The sequence below is a fragment of the Polyodon spathula genome, chromosome 49 (genome assembly GCF_017654505.1).
Source record: "Polyodon spathula isolate WHYD16114869_AA chromosome 49, ASM1765450v1, whole genome shotgun sequence".
Classification (NCBI taxonomy): Eukaryota; Metazoa; Chordata; class Actinopteri; order Acipenseriformes; family Polyodontidae; genus Polyodon; species Polyodon spathula.
Genome location: NC_054582.1, coordinates 1,502,283 through 1,524,357, shown reverse-complemented (window position 1 = coordinate 1,524,357; position 22,075 = coordinate 1,502,283). Strand labels below are relative to the sequence as shown.

The following is a 22,075-nucleotide window of genomic DNA, read 5'->3' as shown; positions in this document are numbered from 1 at the left end:
AGGGAAAAAGAACAGTATGAGGAAAACTCAGAGCGTTAAAAAGGCCAAGCCATCAATTACACCACCTCATTAAATGATGAACCAGCAGCAACGCACTCATACTGTGAGCTACCTGCAGCAGCCACACATTGGTTTAGTGATTTAAAACCAGCGTTAGCTGCAGATTGAACAATGCACTAAATGCAAAGGCTGATGCAGCACTCTCGCTAAATACAGCAGCACTGGTCTGTGAGTTTGAGTTTGCACCTGAGTCTCTAATGGAGCAAAACAGAAGAGTACCCTGCAAAACCAGTTTTACACATGCTCGCTGGGCAACGGCTACTGTGCTTTCCTTGAGCTGTTTCAGTCTTAATAATTAAAAAAAGAAAACCCAAAGTGCTTCAATAGAGAATTAGGCAGAGCGACGCATTGCACAGACACATATAGACAGACACATGTACACAGGTGGGCTATGACTCTATTCTGCAGCCCCAATAGAGTGGTATGAGAGCAGCAGCTGTTTCTTTATTACATAAACTGGATACCTGTGTGCTTACACAACTCCTAGCATTACACTATTGATTGTCTTTCCCTTGTGTGGTGACCACAGGATGAAAACCATGTAGTAAAAATGTTTATGATGGGCTAGGGTATATAAAAAAATATCTTCAAATTCTCAAGCAGCTAGAAGTTAGATTAAATGTGTTCTTTCATAAATGTGACACGAATCAATTTAGTGCCATTAAGAACAGTTGTCATTAGCAGAGACACACAGCTCTATACAAGACACACTGTACTCTCTTCACCAAATGAAGATCACGTGGTAGCTCTGAACGCTAGCCAACAGTGCTGCTCTCATTGTGTTGGGCTGGAAAGACAATACCGCCCCCTGCTGGAGAAACACTGATGGCACATGAAATAAAATGTTTCAAATTGTCCACTTAACAATACTGAAATAAAAAATTAAAAAAAAAAACATTATTTTTGCAGCAATGATCCCTGTGTATTCTACAGTATGATGGCTATATTACCCACTAACTATCTCAGGAGTATCATTGTCTAATGTAGCAGCACAGTTAATTATCGTTGGCCATAGCATTACTGTGCCAGTATGACCCAGTGATACAATCATCAATACTAAGCAAAAAGGGCTTCCAAATAATATAGATTGATTTCAGCCAAATGCTGCTCCTGAAAAAGTCAAAGTTTTCAGCAGCATATTATTACACACACACGGCTCTTAATATACGTCCTGTACTGTACAGCACGCATTGAAAAGAATATATCATTGCATATGCATCATAAAACTAAACGTTACCACCCTATTCAGCACTGCTTAACGTTACCAGTAAAGTTTCATTGACCTACCTATGGTACATACTGAACTGGAGAAGTTGAATGACTTTGTACTGTGAAGCAGCATCGAAACATTAAAATAAACCAAAATCACAGTCCTGATCAAAACCTACCAGCTCCAGCACTTTCATAGACAACTGTATGCTATGCAACTGTGTAAACTTTCAAACTAATAATCATGAATGGGGATGTAAATTGAATCTGTACTCACTTAGCTGCATTGTACAGCTGCTGCACAGAAAACCCAGAATGTCCTCTTAGCCTCCGGAGCTGTGAAGGGGAAGCGGAGGTCTTTTCTCAAGACTCACCTTGCTCCATCGGGAGATCCGCCTGATATTCTGGAAACTGGCTGTCCGCTGGAACGCTGATCGTCCGACGCAGTAACCTCGCTTTGCATGACTCAGCTCGTCTCTCCTGCAGCAGCAGGGGATGGATCTACGAAAGGGACACCAGAAGACAAAAAAAGATGAAAATGATATGATAGAGCAAACCCTGTTCTTATCACTCCATTGCACCCCTTCCATCCACCCCCCCACCCCCCCCCGAAGCATGCTGGAGAATAGATTTCTCCTTCATCAACCTCTTTCGCCAATCAAGATGTTTTTACTGTACTACAAGGATCAGCAAGTCTTTATCTGCCTTACCATTCTCCAGGCTCTTTTTTTCAGCCTGTAATGCATTTTAATTACAGATAGTTCCTTGCACATGATGTATGAGCCTGGAACGCAGCTCAAACAGCACCAGGGTTATGTAATCCGTTAGCTAAGTGGGATGTATTGTTTCTTCACACTTTTTATCTGTGCCCCAGATAAACCTAATGAATGAAACAAGACAATGCACTAAAAGTGGGATAAGAGAGAGCAGCACAAAGCCTAAGAAGGGCTTTCTTTTTGTCTGCTTGCATGCAAAAGATAGATACAGACAGACTTGTACAAAAACGACTACAATTAATCTTGATTTTGTACAAAGATTTCAAATCAGTACCGTAATTGAATATTGGACACTGTATATCATTGTCATGGAGTACATTGATGTTGTTACAAAGGCAGAAGTGGCAGAAAATAATTAACAAAGAAGAGTTATAAACAGTAACCGTGAACCAACTTTACGAATGATACAAGTCAGAACAACATAAATAGAGCAAAATAAATGTACGGCAGTAAAAATAATAATTAGAATAATCACCTCTAGCACTTGTTTTCAAAAACAATATTATATAATTTCATAGCAATTTAGTGTAGAAATTAGGGGGCTGAAATTGATAGCAAAATACTGCTTTTGTATTATCAATGTCACTTAATTAAAATACATGAAGGGCCACGTGCATTCAGTAAATAGAGAATTGCTGGGGCCATGGAAAAATACTGTAAGCCCTTTTAAATTTAAATGGCCAAACATCTGACCCAGTTATCTCTCACTATTGAAAATAGGTTTACAGTATGCGCTAGCTGGGGCAGTCTTAATTGGTAGTGGTAAAACTGACAGGCAGTAGGCAGCTTAAAATGAATGGTGCCTTGGAAAACTAGGGGAATTGCAAATATAAAAAGTACCTGGAGGAAGAAAGAGGTGTCACCTTGGATCCCTGAGGGCCACATGTGGCCGTTGGGACATATTATGAGGACCACGCCACATGGCTATGACAAATACTTGGAGAACTGAACACGTGTACTGTACTTCTGAGACAAAATTTCACTGCTGTTATCCGGTCCCCCCATCTCCTATATTGTCATGGTCTGTGCCTGATCTGATTGCTTCCTCTGCAATACTGGAACCCATCTGCTTTGAATAATTTAATCACAAACATTCATTAGCACTTATTCAGATAAATGAGTCCTTTTAGCATCCATGAATGTGTTAGCATTGGGTAGAACAGCAGCCGTCTGTCACGATAAATAAAATAAAAATCTCAAGAAGAAAAAAATAGGATTTCTGCAGAGGACTGTGGGGGTATTGTGTGTCACTGTCAATTGCAAAGTGGTGTGAAGGAGAGGAGACTATTCATTGTATCAAATGAACATGACATCTATACATGGTTTACAGCCACATCAGCCTCCTCAATACTTATTATTAAAGTACTGAAGACACTGGAATTGAGAAAAAAATTAAAATTGCAGGCAAAAGATTTGCACGCAAGGTGAGCCCTTCTGAAAGTTCCCCATAGTAAAAGCATAGCAAAGTGTAATAAAGCATAATGAAAGCATGGGAAAGCAATGTAATGAACAGTAAAGCATATTAATAAACATGGTAAACCACGTTTATGGTTAATACATGGTATTACCATGGAAAAAGTGCAACAATACCATGCAGAAATACCATGGCAAACTTGTATAAGGTATTCCTTTGTCATGACTCTTAAACCCAGACTCCCTGGGCAATCCTTTAGGCAAGTTTTACACTCGCTGCAAAACACCTTTATTATTCAACAGAATGGAATTACAAGGATGACAGAAATGTGTATGCGTTTGTCTGACGCACCCATGCAATGGTTCTGTAAAATGTTCTAATCTGTATCTTATCATGGAGGGATTTGGGTTGCTCCACTCCTTCCAGTAATATAAACAATACACTGTATTTGTATCTATGCAAAATAACATTTTTAAGTAAATGCTTGTGAAGCGCCATCTACTGGAGCCATGCACATAGCGGTAATTCTTAATCATGTAGTCTACAAGTCAAATGAACAATATAGAACTGGCAGTCTACACTTTATTAATTGAAGCATTCAAAGGAAATGTAATGTTGCCATGTTAGATGCAAATCAAGCAATTTTATTTGCAATTCTGGGAATGATAAACCGTCAGTCTAAAGTACTTACAAATGAAGTTAAAACAGCCCACTTGTCTTCTGGCTGTAAAGCGAACGCAAAGGTTTAAATTGATAATTAAAGTGCGATATAGTCAATTTGCACGGTTCCCCGAGAACGGCTTTCTCACATTTGCAGCCCAGGCTATGCGTTGACCTTAACCCAATCAATCAAGCACAGCAGGTAAGGTGATTTTCATTGACTCTCCACTTCGTTTGCAGAACGGCAGGGCAGATAAGGAAATAAGTATTCTGCTGGTCTCTCTCTTCCCAGCTGATTCACTCAAGGGGAGGAAAAGGAGCTCTTGAACCCGAGTCCTGCAAGCACTGTATAGAATGCTACAATCAAAAAACATCAAAGCATCCACTACTTTTTTTAGGACATTAGGTAAACTTGCAATGACACCTACTTTTGAAAAACTTTTTTACGGATATTAGCCCCATTTTTCACAGTGCTATAATCATAATGCATGACTTATTTAAAAAGGATGGGAAGGTCAAAATATAATTTCAGTTTCTTTAACTGTACCAGTTTCATGTTTTACTCTGGTATATATAACTTCCTGCACCAGTTGAAAAATAGCATGAAGTATATAGCAAATAAGTTAGTTACTTGCTTGTAACTTTAAATTTGTGGCAACTGCTGTTTTTTGTTTTTTCGATTGTACACCACTCAATCAAAATTCATAGGTAAAACTTATAAGAAACGAAGTCGAGTACAGTAGACAAACGTTCAAGCAAGTGCCTTCACCAGCATACTCTGTAAATGTCCAATACATAAAGCAATTCCAGAACATGCAGGACAAAAAGCAGTTCTGTATTCTGGTGTGAATCACACAGTCAAGCAAAGGCATGTTTTGAAAGGGCACTGTCCTCCCATTACTTTTAGTGTAGTGTAGTGTCCAATCTACTGTATTCTGAAACACTGATCTGCAAAATGTACGTCCGAAGTCGTTTTAATTTGTGCACTGCGATTGTTTGCATGCAAATCTGCTATTTGTATTCTGGAAGTTGCATTTTAATTAGCAGAGGCAACAGGGGAAATATGAAATGACCTTTCGAGATGTTGTTGTGCAGCATACAAATAACCACCACAAAAGGAAGAACATGATAGCAGGCATTTGAGTATGCTACTGTATGCAGAACAGAAATAAGTAAAAACAGAGAAGCAATTAAGAGTTTTAATAGAGTTTTAAATACAATTTGAAATATTGGTGCTGAATGAAAAAGGCAGTTCAAATTAGTCACAGATGTATTTGAAATAAGAAATATTTTAATAAGATTTGATTTACTGGCATTATTAAAGTCGCCTGGGCCTTTTAAATCAACTAGAATAGACAGTTTTACTAGTGACGAAGTTATAAAAACACAGGGTGGTTAATTTTCTGCAGTTGTCAGCTTTTAAAAGCAACTTCATTAAAAAGTACACAGCAGTTACTGCTCTGCCTGGAAACAGACAGCATCTACAATCTAAAGGGAAATGTGCTTGGCAGTGCATGCTTTTTTCATTCTTTCTTCATTTTATTTTTTGTATGAGTCAGGACCCCAGAGAAAAGCTTTAGTTTAAAAAAAAACCCAAACACAATTAATGATGACTATATTATTTGATGGTGGTGCATGCCTGTGTGATCAATGGTGACCTCGCCCATTTCAAAAGTGAAATTAGTTACTACTGCCCTGTTGTTTATGCAGTTATAGGGGATGAACAGATTACATTTTTTTAAGCATCATCAAACTCCTGGCTCCTGATCATTTAAATAATTTACTGTATAGGGTATTAGTGAAAGCCAAGACTGGGTGCAGGCCTAATGTGAGTTTCAAGCCACGCTAGGGATGTGCAAACAGCAGACATGCTGATAAGCATGCATGCTGGAACTTGAAAAAGCACGAAGAGATAGACAGCGATATCCTCAGAAAGGCAGTGCCCACATGGATATAAAATATGATGCACTGAAGAATCCTCAAGTGGAAGTCGACTGTGCAGTGCTGAATAACGGGAATGTGGTTTAGCTGCTTTATTGAATAAAACACTGACCTGTCCAACGACTTGATTATCTAACTAATGCAAAAGCAGGGTTTAGGTAGTGACGTACGCGTGTTTAATTTGGAGCTCCTGTAATCTAGAATGTGTTTGTATCTAAAAGAAAGCTGCCGATTCCTCCCGCACTAGCTGATGGGACGAAGGATCAGACAAGAGAGAGCTTCTATATAGACACAAACGTTTGCAAGCTGCTGTGCCAACCAGTTTCCACTGAGTAATGTTCAGCTTCTTCCCTCCCCCGGTTCATGTCAGACTCAGCATGAAGTACAGCATGTGAATGAAAACAATACTTGTGATGGTTCAACTTACTTCTCACAAGAACACAGTACAACTTGTTAAAAAAAAAAGCCTCAACATGAAGTATTAAATGAACTACTTCTTCTGCAGAGCTCCTGAGTCTAAGAACGCTGCCTGAAGAATTGATTAGCACTTGTTTCGTTTTAATCATTGCACACAGACAGCAGTACAGGTGGATGGGTGATAATTTATGCTAATAAGTGACACAACTGTAATCATTGTTCTAAGAAATCATGTTCTTGAACACCTTTCTACTCACAGAGGACAATGACGAGATGGGGTATGCAGCTCTTTCTCAAACCTGATGCAACCTGACAGCCTGATAAGACAGAAGACTCAGGAACAAAAGCATGAAGGGACATTTTAGCTACACTGCTGATTGTGCAGCTTGCAAGTCAGGGATGTCATTCACGCCTATCACGACATGTTCATGAGTCAAGAGACGGGATTAGTGAGGTATGAAACCTCAAAAACGGGGGTCTGAACCTGCCCCGCAGCCTTGGGCTTGTCACCTTGATAAAGACAGGGTCAAATAAAATATAAAAAAGAAAAAGTAATGGTTGCAAATCCATATGAGTTCCAATGGTTTAATAGGAATACCATCTGAATGCATTTTGTTTTGTTGTCATGTTCTAAGAATGATCTAGTTGTGACAAAAACGACCTCAGATACATAATGGATTCAAATAGAACACATATACTATATTCCATTTAAATTCCTAGGATATCCCGTTAATATTTAAAGGAATTTATACCCGTTACTTTAAAGGGGAGACTTAAATATTATATATAGACTTATATTTATAATGACAAACTAGAGTACAGTATGTGCATTACAGGAGTTAATTTGATAAAAATTATATTAGATAAATAGATAGACAGATATCAAATATACAGTATAACGTACTTGGGGTTCTAAGGAGGCATTCAAACTCTTTTGTGTGAATATTACAATAGGGGTATCATATTTTTGATAACCCAAAAGTGGATGTTTCTGTGACTATGCCTAGAAGCTGGGTTGAATAGCTGTGGCATTAAAGCTGTAAAGGCTGTTTAATAGGCTGGCATTAAGCCAGTATAACAGGATTACCACCCCTGCTGTTGTTTATAACATGCCTGGTCCTGTAGATCTCCTGGCACAAAATACACAAGACCTCCATAATGCACATCCACTGCAGCATTCCAGCAAAGAAGACCAATAGAAAAACACCTCGGTTCAAAAGCATGACATCGTAGCATAGTGTCCCTAACACCACTTTTAGGCATAGACTTCAGTACTGTATACCACAAATTATATTATATATATATATATATATATATATATATATATATATATATATATATATATATATATATATTATGCGCATACCTCTTCGTTGTCCAGTAAGAGCAGCTGACCATCTGTAACAATGCAGAATTTGGGGTTCCATACTGCTGGTTCAGTGAAGGGATGACCACAGGACATCCAATGTGTGGGAGGGCCCGTCATATCTAAAAAGAAAGCAATCGAAAGAAAAACACAACAGAGGTCAACAGTTTGAAAGGAACATGCTACAGCAGGTGGCGCAACTTTGTCTCGAATGTAAAACTGCACAATGAGAATTTCATTTAATCCTTTAACCAGGATGAACCCACTGAGACATTTTCAAGAGCATCCTGGCATAAGGACCAACAGCAGACAATATTAGTTGCAGTTAATTCACAAAATGCCATTATCATTCATTCAATCAGGGATCAGAAAGGTTACACTGATCCTATTCATTAGAATAAATGTATTCTTGGTCAGTGGTCTACAGTGACTGGAGCAGAGACATCTGGATTAGCATGTGGTTCATATCCCAGAGACTCCGGTCAAGGCTGTAACTGAATGCTGAGTGGCCAAACAAAGGAAGTTCTGAGTTCTATTTAAGTGTATTAACCTTTCACAGTGAGTCAAGCTAACCCAGTAGAAGTCCTGTTTATACACAGAAAGAGCCTGGTACTAAATTATGTTTTTATATTCAAAAAAAGACAGGAAATAAAAAAATTAACTATCTGGGGAATAGAAAGTGAACTTTCTCAATGATATTTACAAAGCCCTGATGAATCAGTTTTAATACCTTTCTGAGTAAGCCCTTGCTGTAAATAGCAACACTGACAAAACCTGTGCTCAGCTGGTCCTTTATTACTCATTCTGATTCACTTTCCAATTTGAGCTGATCTAAAGCTCTCTGTTTATGTTGTACAAATGCAAACACCTCCATTGAACTACAAGAAATGCAGTAGCCTCCTGCAGTCAAGCAATTGTTTATTCTGCAACACTTTTTTTTAAATGTTACTTTATTAATATTATTATTCTTTGTCAACCACTGTGTATTACAATGACAATACACCCCCCCCCCTGCCCCCCGGGGCCCCCCACCCCACCCCCACCCGTCCTATAAATACAAAACTAGAACGTTGCGTAATAGTGTCACATACAGAACAACAGCCTCCATACAGCACCAGATTGAGATGCACTCAATAACTAAAGCCCTTTGCATGTTTGATCACAAGTGCACAAGCAGTGCTGAAGATATAGATGGAGTTCCTTAACATTCCTATGTCCCTCAGTTACAGAGATTTACATCCCAGGAAGGCATCATAAAGTAACTTATCATGGCACAGTGTTTAACAAATGGCTGTATTTCTGCGTTGCTAACAGGGCTGTGTACGGATTTATTGCCCTCCTGTTGAACAGCAGCAGAAGGCACCACACCTTGAGAGTCTAAATAATGTAGCATTTATTCTCAAAATGAATGCATAAAAAAAATCTGCATTTGCCTTTGGGAAATTAAGCTTTAGTGGTTTTATTTATTTTGACATTTACATAATTCAGCCTAATTAAAAAAAAAAAAAAAAATCACCTCGCGTTTGACAAAATCCTTTTTATTCACTGCTCTTATGAAGCAATGTGCAATTTAATGCAAGCTGGTGGCCGGTTTAGAGAACTCTCGTGGTTGCTTCGGTAGAATTTTTTTTTTTTGTGTTTCAGGGGAAAACAGTTGGTTGGTTGGTTATTGACCAGAAAGAAGGTCTGAAGGGGTGGGCACAATTTCTCCTTCCAGGTGAAACGACCATGAAATTGCAAGATATCCTGCAAACAGAGGTTCCCTCACCTAGCGTCACACTGCCTAACGGTTCCTTAAACTGACTAAGGCACATGCCATCATTAATCTGTACAACAGGTGGCGCAGTAGATGCAAGATGCTTTGCATATAGGAGGACATCCTATTGTTGCTGCTGGACAGTACTTTGCAACTGATTGTGGTCAAGGGCTTGCTGTGCAGTATACAATAAGAGCTTTACCTGTGATTATCTCGGGAGATTTTGACATGGTTAGGAAAGGTAACATTTCTCTAAGTAGACTATCCTACCCTTTGATCAAATAGCATCCCAGTGCTGCCCCTTTAAATCCTTTAATTCATAAAAACAATGCAGGCAGCCATTTAGATTAGGGTACATGCATTTAGTTTTTACCACAAAAAAAAAAAGAATGCTAAACAGAGTTAATGACTTTTGTTGATACTAGGCATAATTCAACGCAAAGTCAATTTAACAGACTGTCTGTCTGCAGAACAAATGCACAAAGGAATTTGCAGAATCTTTTATATTAGAGTATCACCCAGTGGCTCAATTGCAGTCAACCTAGCTGATAGCTTTTTTTTTTTTTTTTTTTTCTCTAAAAGGATTATTTCTCATGCTCTGACACTTGCCATCAGCACTGTAGTCTGTAGCATGTCTGCACTGGGTGTTAAGATGACAAAGCCAGGGGACCGGCTGTGCCACCAGTGGGCTTGTTAGTAATGACCCTAAGTGGGCTGTGATGCTTAGAAGTGTCTACAAAATAATTTATTGAATCTGTTGTGCACTTCCATTCTAAAAGGTGCAGTTTTGCTGTCTAGGAAACATTGTAAAGCATGATCTGTGGCAATACACTTTGTTAAAGAAATCTCTCACTGGTAATCCAAGATGAATGCTTATCTTGGTCTGTGAAACCAGGCAAGCATGTGTTTCTTTCAAAACTACATACTTTTGCGACCTATATATTGCATGGAAGTACATGACAGGTAAGATTTAAGGAGTTATTTAGTTAGCTAAAGCCACATTAAAGAATAGGTAGCCGGGTTCTGAAAAACAGTCCCCACGTGCTGCTACAACTGTTTAAATAACGCACCTGTAATTTTTCTTTTCGTTGTTAACATCCTGACAACTTTTTACACTTATAACTTTAGTCAAAGTGGCTGCTCTAGTGAACTGATAAGGATTACTGCCCAGATTGTCAAACAGGTAACACAGCAATAACGATCCATGATGCGGTACAGAAAAAAAAAGAAATCTCTTTTCCTGCAGCGATTTAGAGGACAGATCTCAAACCCCAGTGCACTAAAGCAGTCATTTTGAAAAAAAAGCTTTGAAACAGAGTTTAAAGTTAGAAGTGTAAAAAGCTCTCAGGATGTTAACACTATATTTTCCAGAACCCCGCTACCTACTCTTTAAGGGTTGGTAACTGGCCAATGTAGGACATAGTGGTATGCACAGTGAAAGCCAGCATGGTAGAGACTGAATCAGGGTCTTCCATCTTCTGAAAGAGCACAGGGGTCAGATGCAAGCACGGCCACGTTGGGGAGGTCGACGGCCAGTTCAGTCCTCCCCGCAGCCATTCAGGGCAGGTCAAAAACAGGCACACAACACCACTTCAGCGGTATTCATTTCACTTGTGGACACTTTACTACTTCATGCTACATGAACTGCAAGTAAACAGGAACGCTAATGGCTGGAAAATGTAATTTCCTGCATGGCACTGGTTTATCTTTCCCCTTTGTTAGCTTAAGTAACAGTCCTTTTAATTGAGCGTGACCTTTTACAGATGAGCACTTGAGATTACATCGTTTATTAATTACAAAGTGAAAAATGCATTCCTCAGACAGGTCTCGTTGGCCCCGTAACATTTAGATTCAATTTCCTCAGTCACTGTTATTTCAATATGATTACAAGTGCTGGTACTGGAGTGGATAAATGAGGTTTGTTGCCGAGATGAAATACATTGATAATAACAGCCTCGCTTCTGTTCTTTTGAAACACTTTTAAATTTCATTAATTTGAAATTACACTAGTTATGTACTGTAATGTATTAGATAGTTTTTTTGTTACATCACTGTTTAAACCTAATTGATTAATATTTATTTTCTGTTAACCAAACAGCAATTGGCAGATCCCTCCTCTGACAGTTTTGAAATGCACGTCCCTATCTCATATACTGGTCAGTTTATATTGAACTGAGTATTAGTATCAGTAAAACCAGGAAGGGCCACACAATAATACAGGACTAAGAAAATATTGACATAATAGCCTGATTGAAGTCTTAAACATTTTAAAAGGAGTTGACCCTAACCAATACTCTAAGAGCATTAAGAAATCCGATCCAGGGGGAAATGAAGTGGAGAGAGACTCGGGACAGAAGGTGGAAGACACTTCAGAGTGGTGAAGGGTATGGAACGGGTTACCAAGCCGAGTATTTGATGCTAAATCATTGAGATTAAGCAGCTACTAGAAACCAGACGAGCACTGATGGGCCAAACGAGCTCCCCTAGCTCACACACAATGTTCTTGTGCTCTGTACAGTAAATAAATAATGGGCTGTGTACTGAAGCAGCATGCACATTTAATCATTGCATGTTTGGTTTTTCCTTCCTTTCCATGCACTCACCATATCAAAGAAATCTCCACTTTGCTCTTCTGCCAACACCCACTTCTATCACCGACCAGCCATATGGTTAGGGAGAAGGATTTGTGTGTATATTTGCCACTTTTTCCTCTCTGCTCACCTCCATTGCTCATCCTGTTTCCACTGGTAATTGTGATTTGGAAGAGCACCATCTTTTCAGATGCTGTACAGTTGAATAGGTTCTCTACTGGCAGAACTGCTGTAGGCTACAATTCTGAACTTTTTTCTTGGTTCTTTTTGATGATGAAGTGGACAGGACAATGGTTGGCCACTATGTACCCTTCTGGTGCTGCAAATAGGTTCATAACCTTACCCAGTTACACCCTTCCGTCAGTAACTCTCAAATCAAAAGGTACTTTTCTACTGTACGTGATCATATCTGTTTTGCCTCTTTCATGAACCCCAAAGAAAGACTGACCAGTTTGACTCAGAGTTATCTCAACCTTGGCTGCACTAATATGATGCAACAGCGTGAGGCCACAGAGATATTCTTTTGATTTTTGTTTCCAACAATACATCAATGAGAGAAGCAGGTGGTTTAAGGTCGGATCAGGTACTGGTATCAGAGAGTCTCCTCTTCACTATAGTAGACCTGAATGTCAGATCTGACGTGATTCCATTGCAGCTCATCATACACAAAGAAAAAGAACAAAAATGAGTGATTCATAACAATGTCTAGTGAAACATTACTCCTCTCTTTAACTGCTTTGAATAACTTTGCAATCCATGATAAATCACTGTAATCTAGTTAGAATAAAATCAGATCAACGTGCAGTAAACCTGTCTGGATTCTAAATTACCTGTGGCTTCAATGTACAAATAAAATGCACACAGATTCGCTGGATGAGAACTTGCTGCATTCACATTGTTCTGATTAATCTGGGCTCTTCAATAAAGCCAGGTAGGATGGTTTTAATCAGTTACAAGCCATTGACTATAGAATTATGTTTGCCCTAGGCAGGGCTCATTCAATTGTTGCCAATGCATGCTTACCAGTACAGTTTTTTTTATTAGGGAACAGTGTTTGTGTGCATCTCCAGTCACAGCTTCTTGACTGCAGAGGCCCTTCTCACTTCAAGCAACAGGAGTCCATACATAAGCTATCTAGCTTTAAGATGAGAGATATACACATTTTCTGTGAAATGTTACAAGCAAAACCAACATAATTGAAACTAGAGTGCATTGAATATGAAGTATTCAGTTTTTATCACACAGAAACCAATAAGTTACACGACAACAATATTGAGTCAATGTGTAGGGTTAACATTTTGCCTAGGGAGTTTCCATATACAGAGACTGGCAATATGAAGTCTGCATCTCAAAAGGCTTATGAGCTGATAGAAAATGCCAGAAGTGGCAGATTTCCATAAACAGTTAATATCCCCTTTCCTGAGCTGCTAATAAAACTCTGCTACTGTTTGCTTGCTAGAACAGTAGGTCTCAAGCCAAAAGGTGGCTGTTTTTGAGAAACACTGTTCTAGATATCAAAGCTGCAAGCAGGAATGAAAGAAACTCCAGGGATGGAACTAAGACTCCTATTGCTCACTTTCAGCCACTCTAGGTTTCACTACAAGCTTTATTAGCCCTGGTGCAGTATCAGGATCAGGTGTGTCTTATCACACACAGCACATAGTAAAACCAGGAATGCAAAATTGCTATGCACTGGGAGTCTTACTTTCAATTCTGAACTCAAGGCAGTCCAAGCTTTTACATCAAGCCCCGCCAGAAGAACTATAAAGGCAACAAAGCAGTCAAAGAGTTTGACGCTGTCCATGGTACTGAAATGGGAAGCAGAACCAATTAATCGCTCTCTCTAAAAGAAGTCTCTGAAATGAAGATGGAAAAGGTCACGAATGTCAGAGACGCAGCCTCCAGCAAATGACTGGCTCGGCTTGGTGTCATCTTATTTTTCTACAGCGTGCTTACATTTAGTAACCATGACAACTAACCTTTACCACTATTAACAGACCTTGGTAAAATAATAATAATAACAACAGGAGATGTGTTTCTTCAAGTGTACTTACTGTAGGCTGTTTCTGGTAAACCAGTACTGTTGTTTGAATTAAACAGTAAGACTTGTGACCTCAGAACCAGAATCCCTTGCAGCAGTCACTAGTCGTTTCTGTAACCCTATTACTGTAGTAGTCTTTATCACTGGCAACTGCAACTGCAACTTGCAAAAGGGATATGTATCCATTATACTTTGTTTTCAAAAAGCCAGAGGTAAAAAGAAATGCATTTGATAGTTCTTTAGGATGTATTGAAGTAGCACATTTGACAAACTGATATTAAGCTGCTAGAGTGCAGGAGCTGTTTATTTGATTGCACAAAATAAACCATTTAGCCTGAACTTGCACAGTCATGCTAATCCCCCAGACATGGCATTCCTACAGTGCATGCAGCAAGTAAACAGACTGTTCATTAAACACAGCAACACTCACACAGCACCAAGACAAGAGTGTAAGAAAAACAATACCTGAATGCATGATTAAAACACTGCTAATTCCTTCTTCAGAAACAACTGGGCATCCTTATTCAGCTCACTTACAGGTCATTTACAAAGCTCTGATTAACACCTGACTCACTGGACAGTATTTATGGGCTTGCTAAGCTGTTCTTGGTCCTGATAACACCTCAATACTGATCTGGCTACAAAAAATTGCACCATAATGCAATATAATTTTAAAAGGTAAACAAAGTAACTGAAGTGTGGGGTAATATAAACTTGTTGCCAGGTGGATTTGGTATTTTAATGAGGTGCATTCATTCTGCACTGTGCAATAAAGAGCATCAGTCAGCGCACTGTTCTGAAAACACATTTCAAACTTAATAAACTTAAAACACATGCACACACACACACACACACACACACACACACACTGACATGCAAACTGCCACACACACGCACACGCGCACACACACACACACACACACAAAACTACCTACACGTTACAGTTCTCAACAGGTCTCCTTCTTCAATATGCTTAAGGGTTTTATGATGTGCAAATTAGACCTGGTTCCAATTTCAGCCTCAAAATTACATTTATACAAGTTCCCATCCCATTTAGCATAACTTGGGAAAAACATCAACTCAAATTAGTATTTCACAAAGGAACAAGAAAGCTGCTTTTCTCTCTGTTGTGGCATTCTGTAACAGATTTTACATTCTTAATGCCTTTACCGTAACAGGAAACTTTAAAATGAAATGTTCAGCTATAAGGACTGGTAAGACAGACCTGCAGTATTAGAAGAGGTCAGATCTGACCATTTTAGATCACTAGAGCAGACAGGAGTACTGTAAGCATCCCTGACGTTCATAACAGCACACAGCATTTCCCATCTCTATCCGAAGCAAGCGAATCCGGTTTAATACAAATTAATAAAATGTACAGTACAGGCAATAGTATGAAAGAAAAGGACATTCAAAAAGCTATTTACCTGTCAATGAATCAGAAGACATGGTTTCTTTACCCTGCATTTTCCAGGCTCCTCGTGCTTTAATGAACACTGCCACACAGGGTAATGAAACGTCTTGCAATGTGCGTCGCTGACGAGGAAGTGATGCTTGCTTTATAACACAGGGCTAGATTAGACTGAATTCATAATGAGACAATGCATACAGTACACAGGGTGTTTTTACAAATAACACCTAGCAAATAGTCAGATCCCAACATATGAATGCTCAGTTACTACCCTGCTGAGCACTCACTACCCCTCCAGTGTACTGTGGTTTATATGGAATTTTAAACATGAGCACTGGACTCAGCCTTTCCCACGTGGTTTTGCTACCCTATTTTCCGTAAATATTTAATATCCTTTACTGAAATTATCATTATTATTCCATTCCAGGCTGTCAAACAAATCAGATTGAAAATTGAGGTAGCTGTCTTATCCAGTCACTCTCTCCTGGATACGTTGCACAACTATGCATTGTCAGAGTAAGTAAATGAAAGCCTGTGATATTAAGTAGCCTTGTTCCGCACTGCAAACACTAGTAATTATCATTCATTACTTCCAGAGCGTTAATGCGGTTTGATTAGTCACTGCAAACAATCCAGACTGAACCATGTTTGGGAAAACATGCCACACTTAAAGCATGATAACAAAGAAAATTCTGAGTGATTTAGTAGATCCCATTATCCTTTTCCAATGTGGACTGAAGGTTATTGTGGCACATTAAAAATAAGTAAACTCACTATATGTTTGTAACTTTCCAGTTCCCACCAGGAACAACCCATTTCAGGTGCGAGAGAGAATGCCATGCTCATAAGCTAGTTTCTTTCAGCTAGCTTCTTTTTCTCTCTTTGTAATGACTTCTTTCAATCATTTTGAGTGGCTCTTATTCCAGCTACAGCACTCAACTTCCGTGTTAAACTGCTTTCAAGACCAGCTCTTCAGTTTTAGTCACCTGTCACAGAAGTATGGAAGGCTTGATAACTAAATAAGAATCATTTGCCATTCAATACACTTCAATATATGTCATACAATCCCCCTGGGAAACTCAGTGCCCTCCCTCTCAAAAAGTATTCTTTCTTTCTTTAATAAATGGAAATGCTTGAATGTTAAATCAAGTTTGCTCAGCAGGTGGAGCCATTGTGCATCTTGCTCTGTAAACACGTATTCACTTTCACAACTGTTAAAGACATGGCTATTTATATGCTTCATTCACAAAATAGTGAACAGGAGCGTGCAAGAGAAAACGGATATGTATCAATCCTTTAAAAATACATACAAAATCATGAAGAAATGAATAGAGTACCCTATAAACAAAGCTTTACAACATCAACAAAGCAAACGTTTTGTTAAGAGTCTCTGTGACAGAATAAGGATAGGTGGCCACCTTTGAATGTAAACATCAATCTCTCTTTTCTATTTTTACCTGAAGAAGAGACCTCTGAGGTCTTGAAGGCATGTGATTAGTTATTGTTCAGTTCATGCAATAAAAGATATCACCTCTCCTTCTCTTTGACATAATAATGAAATGCTATGGTAGTGTGAGCCAGACTGGACACAAGACAATAACTAACATGCCGCAGTCAATCTCTGGGAAGAACAGGACATGAAAGCCAGCACATCAGAGGGAAGCAAAGACAGGGAAAACAATCTATTAGCAGCCAGAGGGTGGGTGTTTTGGGGTTTTGTATGTGTTACGTTCCCCCATTCCGAAGGTGTATACAAATTTTCTATTCAATCCGTGATGTTGTTACAAGAGTCACAAGCTTTGGTGGAGACATACACCCAGTCAAAATCCATCCAATAAAAACTGTACAGAAACAGTATGTGCAATGCTAGCCTGCACACATGATTATACAGATCACTCACAGCGGTAATGATTCTAACATGCACGGTAAGGCGTTAACTGAAAAAGCAACAGAGTTTATCCTTTAGCACACAACAGAGGAGGAAATCCCAGCCAAGAAATGATCTAGGATGGAGGCTTGTAGAAATGCTGGTGTTTGTGATCTCGTTCAGGTTTTTCAATCATGGACATGTGTTGAAGTTCAAATCAAAAGCGCACTGATGGAGGTACTAAAGGCATCAAGGGGTGTTAAAGTAGATGTTAAAAAATTCACAACGCAAAAAACTAATAATCATTAAAAAAAAAAAAAAACACCAGGGTATCCACTAAGCTGTGAATGAGTCGAGTGAATATTAACAGGTAGGCTATATGTTTCACACTGTTCATTTTTAATAGTCTCTCGACCTCACTTGTTAGCTACACAGTAGTTGCTGTTAACGCTGAAGAGCTACTCTTCCTGTAGCGTTTACTGTAATGCCTTTACATAATACAAATAATCCTCCTCCCTCCCTCAAACGAGTTCTGCACACCTGAGTAATCCAGCGACCTTATATAAAAACCATCTGGCAAAACACATGCAGTTTTTAACCTTTGTTTGTAATGTTATGTACAAACTCCTTGTGATGCGTCCTTTAGAAGGTACTTCAGCGTTCTGGTCCCCTAGGTTCAGCCGAGGTTAAAGAACCAGGCTCCATTCGCCGAGTAGACAGATGTGTCTTTATATGAATTAAGTAAGCTACAGGAGAGAGTTCTAGCCTTGGTGAAGGTCAGAAGGAGAGGCAATGGTTCCCAGTTATATGCTAACCAACCTCCCTATTTTAATCCCACAGAATAGATTGTCGGGTTTGATCCTACTGTAGAAATAAACTTTTATCCAAGGGATTACCTTCTGAATTATTAAAAAAGAACCCACAGCAATTCAGCAGGATAATAAAGAGCTTCAGAGATTGATGCTATGCCTTTTATGTCTGTGGTTCACCAAACAAAACATTCCAACAGCTTTCAGACTCACTTTCCGAATGTATACTCTAGATAACTTACAGCAGAGCAAGTCTTTTTCATTTTTAAAAATATATAGTTGGTACTATATGATCCTAAAGGAAGTCCTGCATGCATGCCATACTTTCAAGTAGTCTAGCACTTCCTGGGTTGTTTCACTTGGAATGTGGAATTGACCCCACCTCTTTCCTGGCATGCTTTGGAGAGACATGATTTGACCCTGGAGAAAGTTCACATGGTCTACAGTACAGTAGACCAACTTGGACAGGAAGTGGACAGGTTAAGAGTGGTGTAATCATTTCATTAGCTTTGAGTGTCCTTTCAAGGGAGGAAAACACACAGATCAATCAAATATCTGTTATTATAGGAATATATATACTTTAAAAATAAAATTGTAATCACAGTTTTGAGACAGAAAAACTGGCATGAAATCAGATGGAGGTCACCTTTTTTTTCACAACAAACTACAAATCCCAGATGCCTCTTCATAGGAAATTCAGACTTGAAATGCATCTGTGTGAATCAGCTGCTGAACTTTATGGTTCCACTTCCACGGAATCCTCCCTGTTTTCACTGTAATCGTCCATATTAGTGGGGACTCTGCTTCCCCTATAGCGAACCACAGACTGAATTGTTTTATTCCTCATTTGACTTCCTTCTACACAAGCTCAGTTTAAAAAACTGAAATGCAATATAGTGTGAAAGACACTGGAATACATATACAAATGCCAGCAGCATTCAAATAAACCACAAAATAAATCCAATTGCAATTCTTTTATAATTGTACAGACCTGTTGCATTGCTGCTCTGGTGCCACTGTGTTGCCACTAACGAATGTTTGCTATGGTTTAAAACATTCTGCAAGGAGCATGAATTCTGGAAAGTGCAAGGTGTCTGACGAGATTAGCTTGGACTGAAAAGCATGCTGAAGCTCATAAATCACAAACCATACAGAATCCAGTCAGAGATCTATAGGAAATCCTTTGAAATAATGACAGCTTTCTTTAACAGGGTAAAGGTGGTAGAAGATGGAGACAAAAGACTGCAAAATGCGTCTTGACATAGAAATGTTTTCCAGGTCTTTTAATAGCAAAATTGCAACAGCTTGCTTCATTAAATTCTTGATGTCTCTATTCCTCCACTGACTGAGAAAAAGGATTAAAGCAAAGGGCTTGTCATTTCAACTGCTGCCTGATACTGTGCATGTCCTTTAGGCATAAGGACATATACACAAAAATAGCAACTGAAAGCAGTCAATAGGTGCCACAAACCATGACTCAAACATTAACACATAGATACAGTAAATGTAAACCTTGTGAAGACTTGAGTAAGAAATTGCATCTATTGTAGTAACCATGTAGCGCTTAAATACATATTTTTTTCCAGGACTTCAATGATCGAGAACGAGGCATTGACCCTTCATCCAAACTGTAGGCGTTCCCTATTGCAAGTGTTGCACAGTATAGAACTGTCAGTTAAAATACTGTACAATAAACAGAACAAAACAACTGAAAGGTCTGTGCTTTCTGCTGCACAAACTGTAGAGAACCGTTGCTGAAATGCTGCATACTTTATACATTTGCAAGATTTATAACACAAATTAGCACAATGCTTAGTAGCTGCATTTCTGATACATGTCCAAGCAGAGCACCTTTCTCATTAACAAGAAACGCTCTGATGCTTCCTCGCACTGGGGTTGATGGCATAGACGCACCCAGAGCTGTTTCACTTATTATTTTTTGGTCTGGGGTGAGAGTGCAAAGTCCCTGCTAACTTTAACACAGTCAGGTCTCTTTGGTTCGTTTCTTCACCTCCGAAATGACCAACAAGATAAACATTTGACTCCTAGGCAAGGTTCAGCTGGTGTGTGGATGTACAGTATGGGGGAACTCTGGGGTACCAATAGCCAGCATTTCAGACACTAGGGCCATTTGTCAATCAAGGCATTACAGTCAGTCTAGTTGATTGAGTTTACTGGGTTTCTCAAATGCAGCCTTTGCTATTGCTGTAACAAGTTTTTCTTTCAAAATTGCACATCTGAGACTAACATAGCAAACAGAAGAGTGTCAGGTTTATGGAATTATTAGAAGGCACGCACAACAAAAAATACAAAATCAAAAGTAAATATTGCAGTAATAGAGAAATAAATAGTATGCGCCCCTCCCCTCCCCACACACACACACACACACACACACAGGGTTACAGTAGCGTGGGGGGCACTGTGGGCACAGTGCTAGCTTTCTGCATGGAGACCCTGTAGGTCTAAGGCTGGTTTGTGCTGTTATTGCGGGCAATGTGTGAATGGGAAACTATGGACAAACAGAGAAGACACTTTTCATGAGCTCCTTCGTTTATCCAAAAAAAAAGAAACACACAAAAGAAAAGGTCTCGCTTCCGAAAATTCTCGCTCCGGAGATCTGCCGTATCACGAAATGTACTCTACAGGGTAGCGACACTGTAATTTAAAAGTAGATAAAAAGATCTCCAAGATATTACTTTGATTAATTGTGGCTGGCTAGCCTATATTACATTCTTCAGAGTCCTGAGGCATAATTTAGACAAGAGAGAGAGAGAGAGAGAGAGAGAGAGAGAGAGAGAGAGAGAGAGAGAGAGAGAATTATACAGTACCAGCAACATGTTTAAGTGTCATCTCAAAGAATCTAAATGTCAAGTGACAGGAAGAGCCTCAGCTTAGATAGATCCTTGCAGGACGCTGCTTTCTTTATTATGAATCACAAAAAAGGCAAAAGTGGGCAATAAAAAAAAGAAACTATCTTCAATCAAAAGTCATTCATCAAGCCCGAAACTTAAGTACTTCTCTTTCAAATCAGTGCCTCGGAGTACCGTCTCAAGAGCTAAAGCACCTCTGCACTTAATTCAGAAAATGAAGGATATGTTAGGCCGATAACGAGACCACTTCAGTCTCCAAGTAAAAATGGCAAGAGGGCAAACTGAGAAGTTCAGATATGGCTGTTAAAATGTTTAGCTGCTGATATTGTGTATCTCTTCAAAATCACTGGTAAAATGAAGAAAACCAGTGAAAGTATGTTGCTTTTTGATACTAAAAAACTAAATTAGAAATAGGGGGGTGTTTGTGAACAAAAACAAGCATTCCTGGAAGCAAAATGTAGTTCATTTAAAAGCGTGTGGCCCGTTGCAGTATATAGCCAGAGGTTCAAACCATGCAATGCAATTGGTAACACAGGTTAACAAAGGATCTTGACAAAAAGAATCCTAGAAAACAGCTGTGTACCAATAAAGACATTGAAGTTGATCTAGCAGCAGATTTAAATACAGCTGTTTTTACAGACCGAAATAGACTCAATGAGGCTAACAATCTCTGCTGGACATTTAAGTTCCATTACCCTGGACAATTACTAATTATTTCTGCAGCTGCAGTATTTGCAGTATTTCCATAGCGCTGAAAATATGAAGTGTATGCATGGATTTTGCTGCATGACAATTTTCAACTCAAAATCCACAGCCAAAAGCCTGCTCCCTCAGAAGGCATTGCCAGGCGCCTATTATTTTAGTTGCTGCTGCCTGGAACAGCATTC

At 39.1% G+C, this 22,075-nt stretch overlaps 1 protein-coding gene across 1 annotated transcript in view; it reads right to left on the bottom strand.

Moving 5' to 3' along the window:
• Positions 1-1,621: 1,621 nt before the first annotated feature.
• The window catches only part of si:dkeyp-72a4.1 (uncharacterized protein LOC100148058 homolog), a 30,375-nt gene continuing 9,921 nt past the window's right edge, over positions 1,622-22,075 (bottom strand). The window contains exons 2-3 of the mRNA XM_041238458.1: positions 7,844-7,965; positions 1,622-1,770 (exon numbers count right to left, since the gene is read on the bottom strand). Coding sequence (XP_041094392.1) covers positions 1,633-1,770; positions 7,844-7,965 — 260 coding nt within the window. The 3' untranslated portion in view covers positions 1,622-1,632. The remainder of the gene's footprint in view (positions 1,771-7,843; positions 7,966-22,075) is intronic.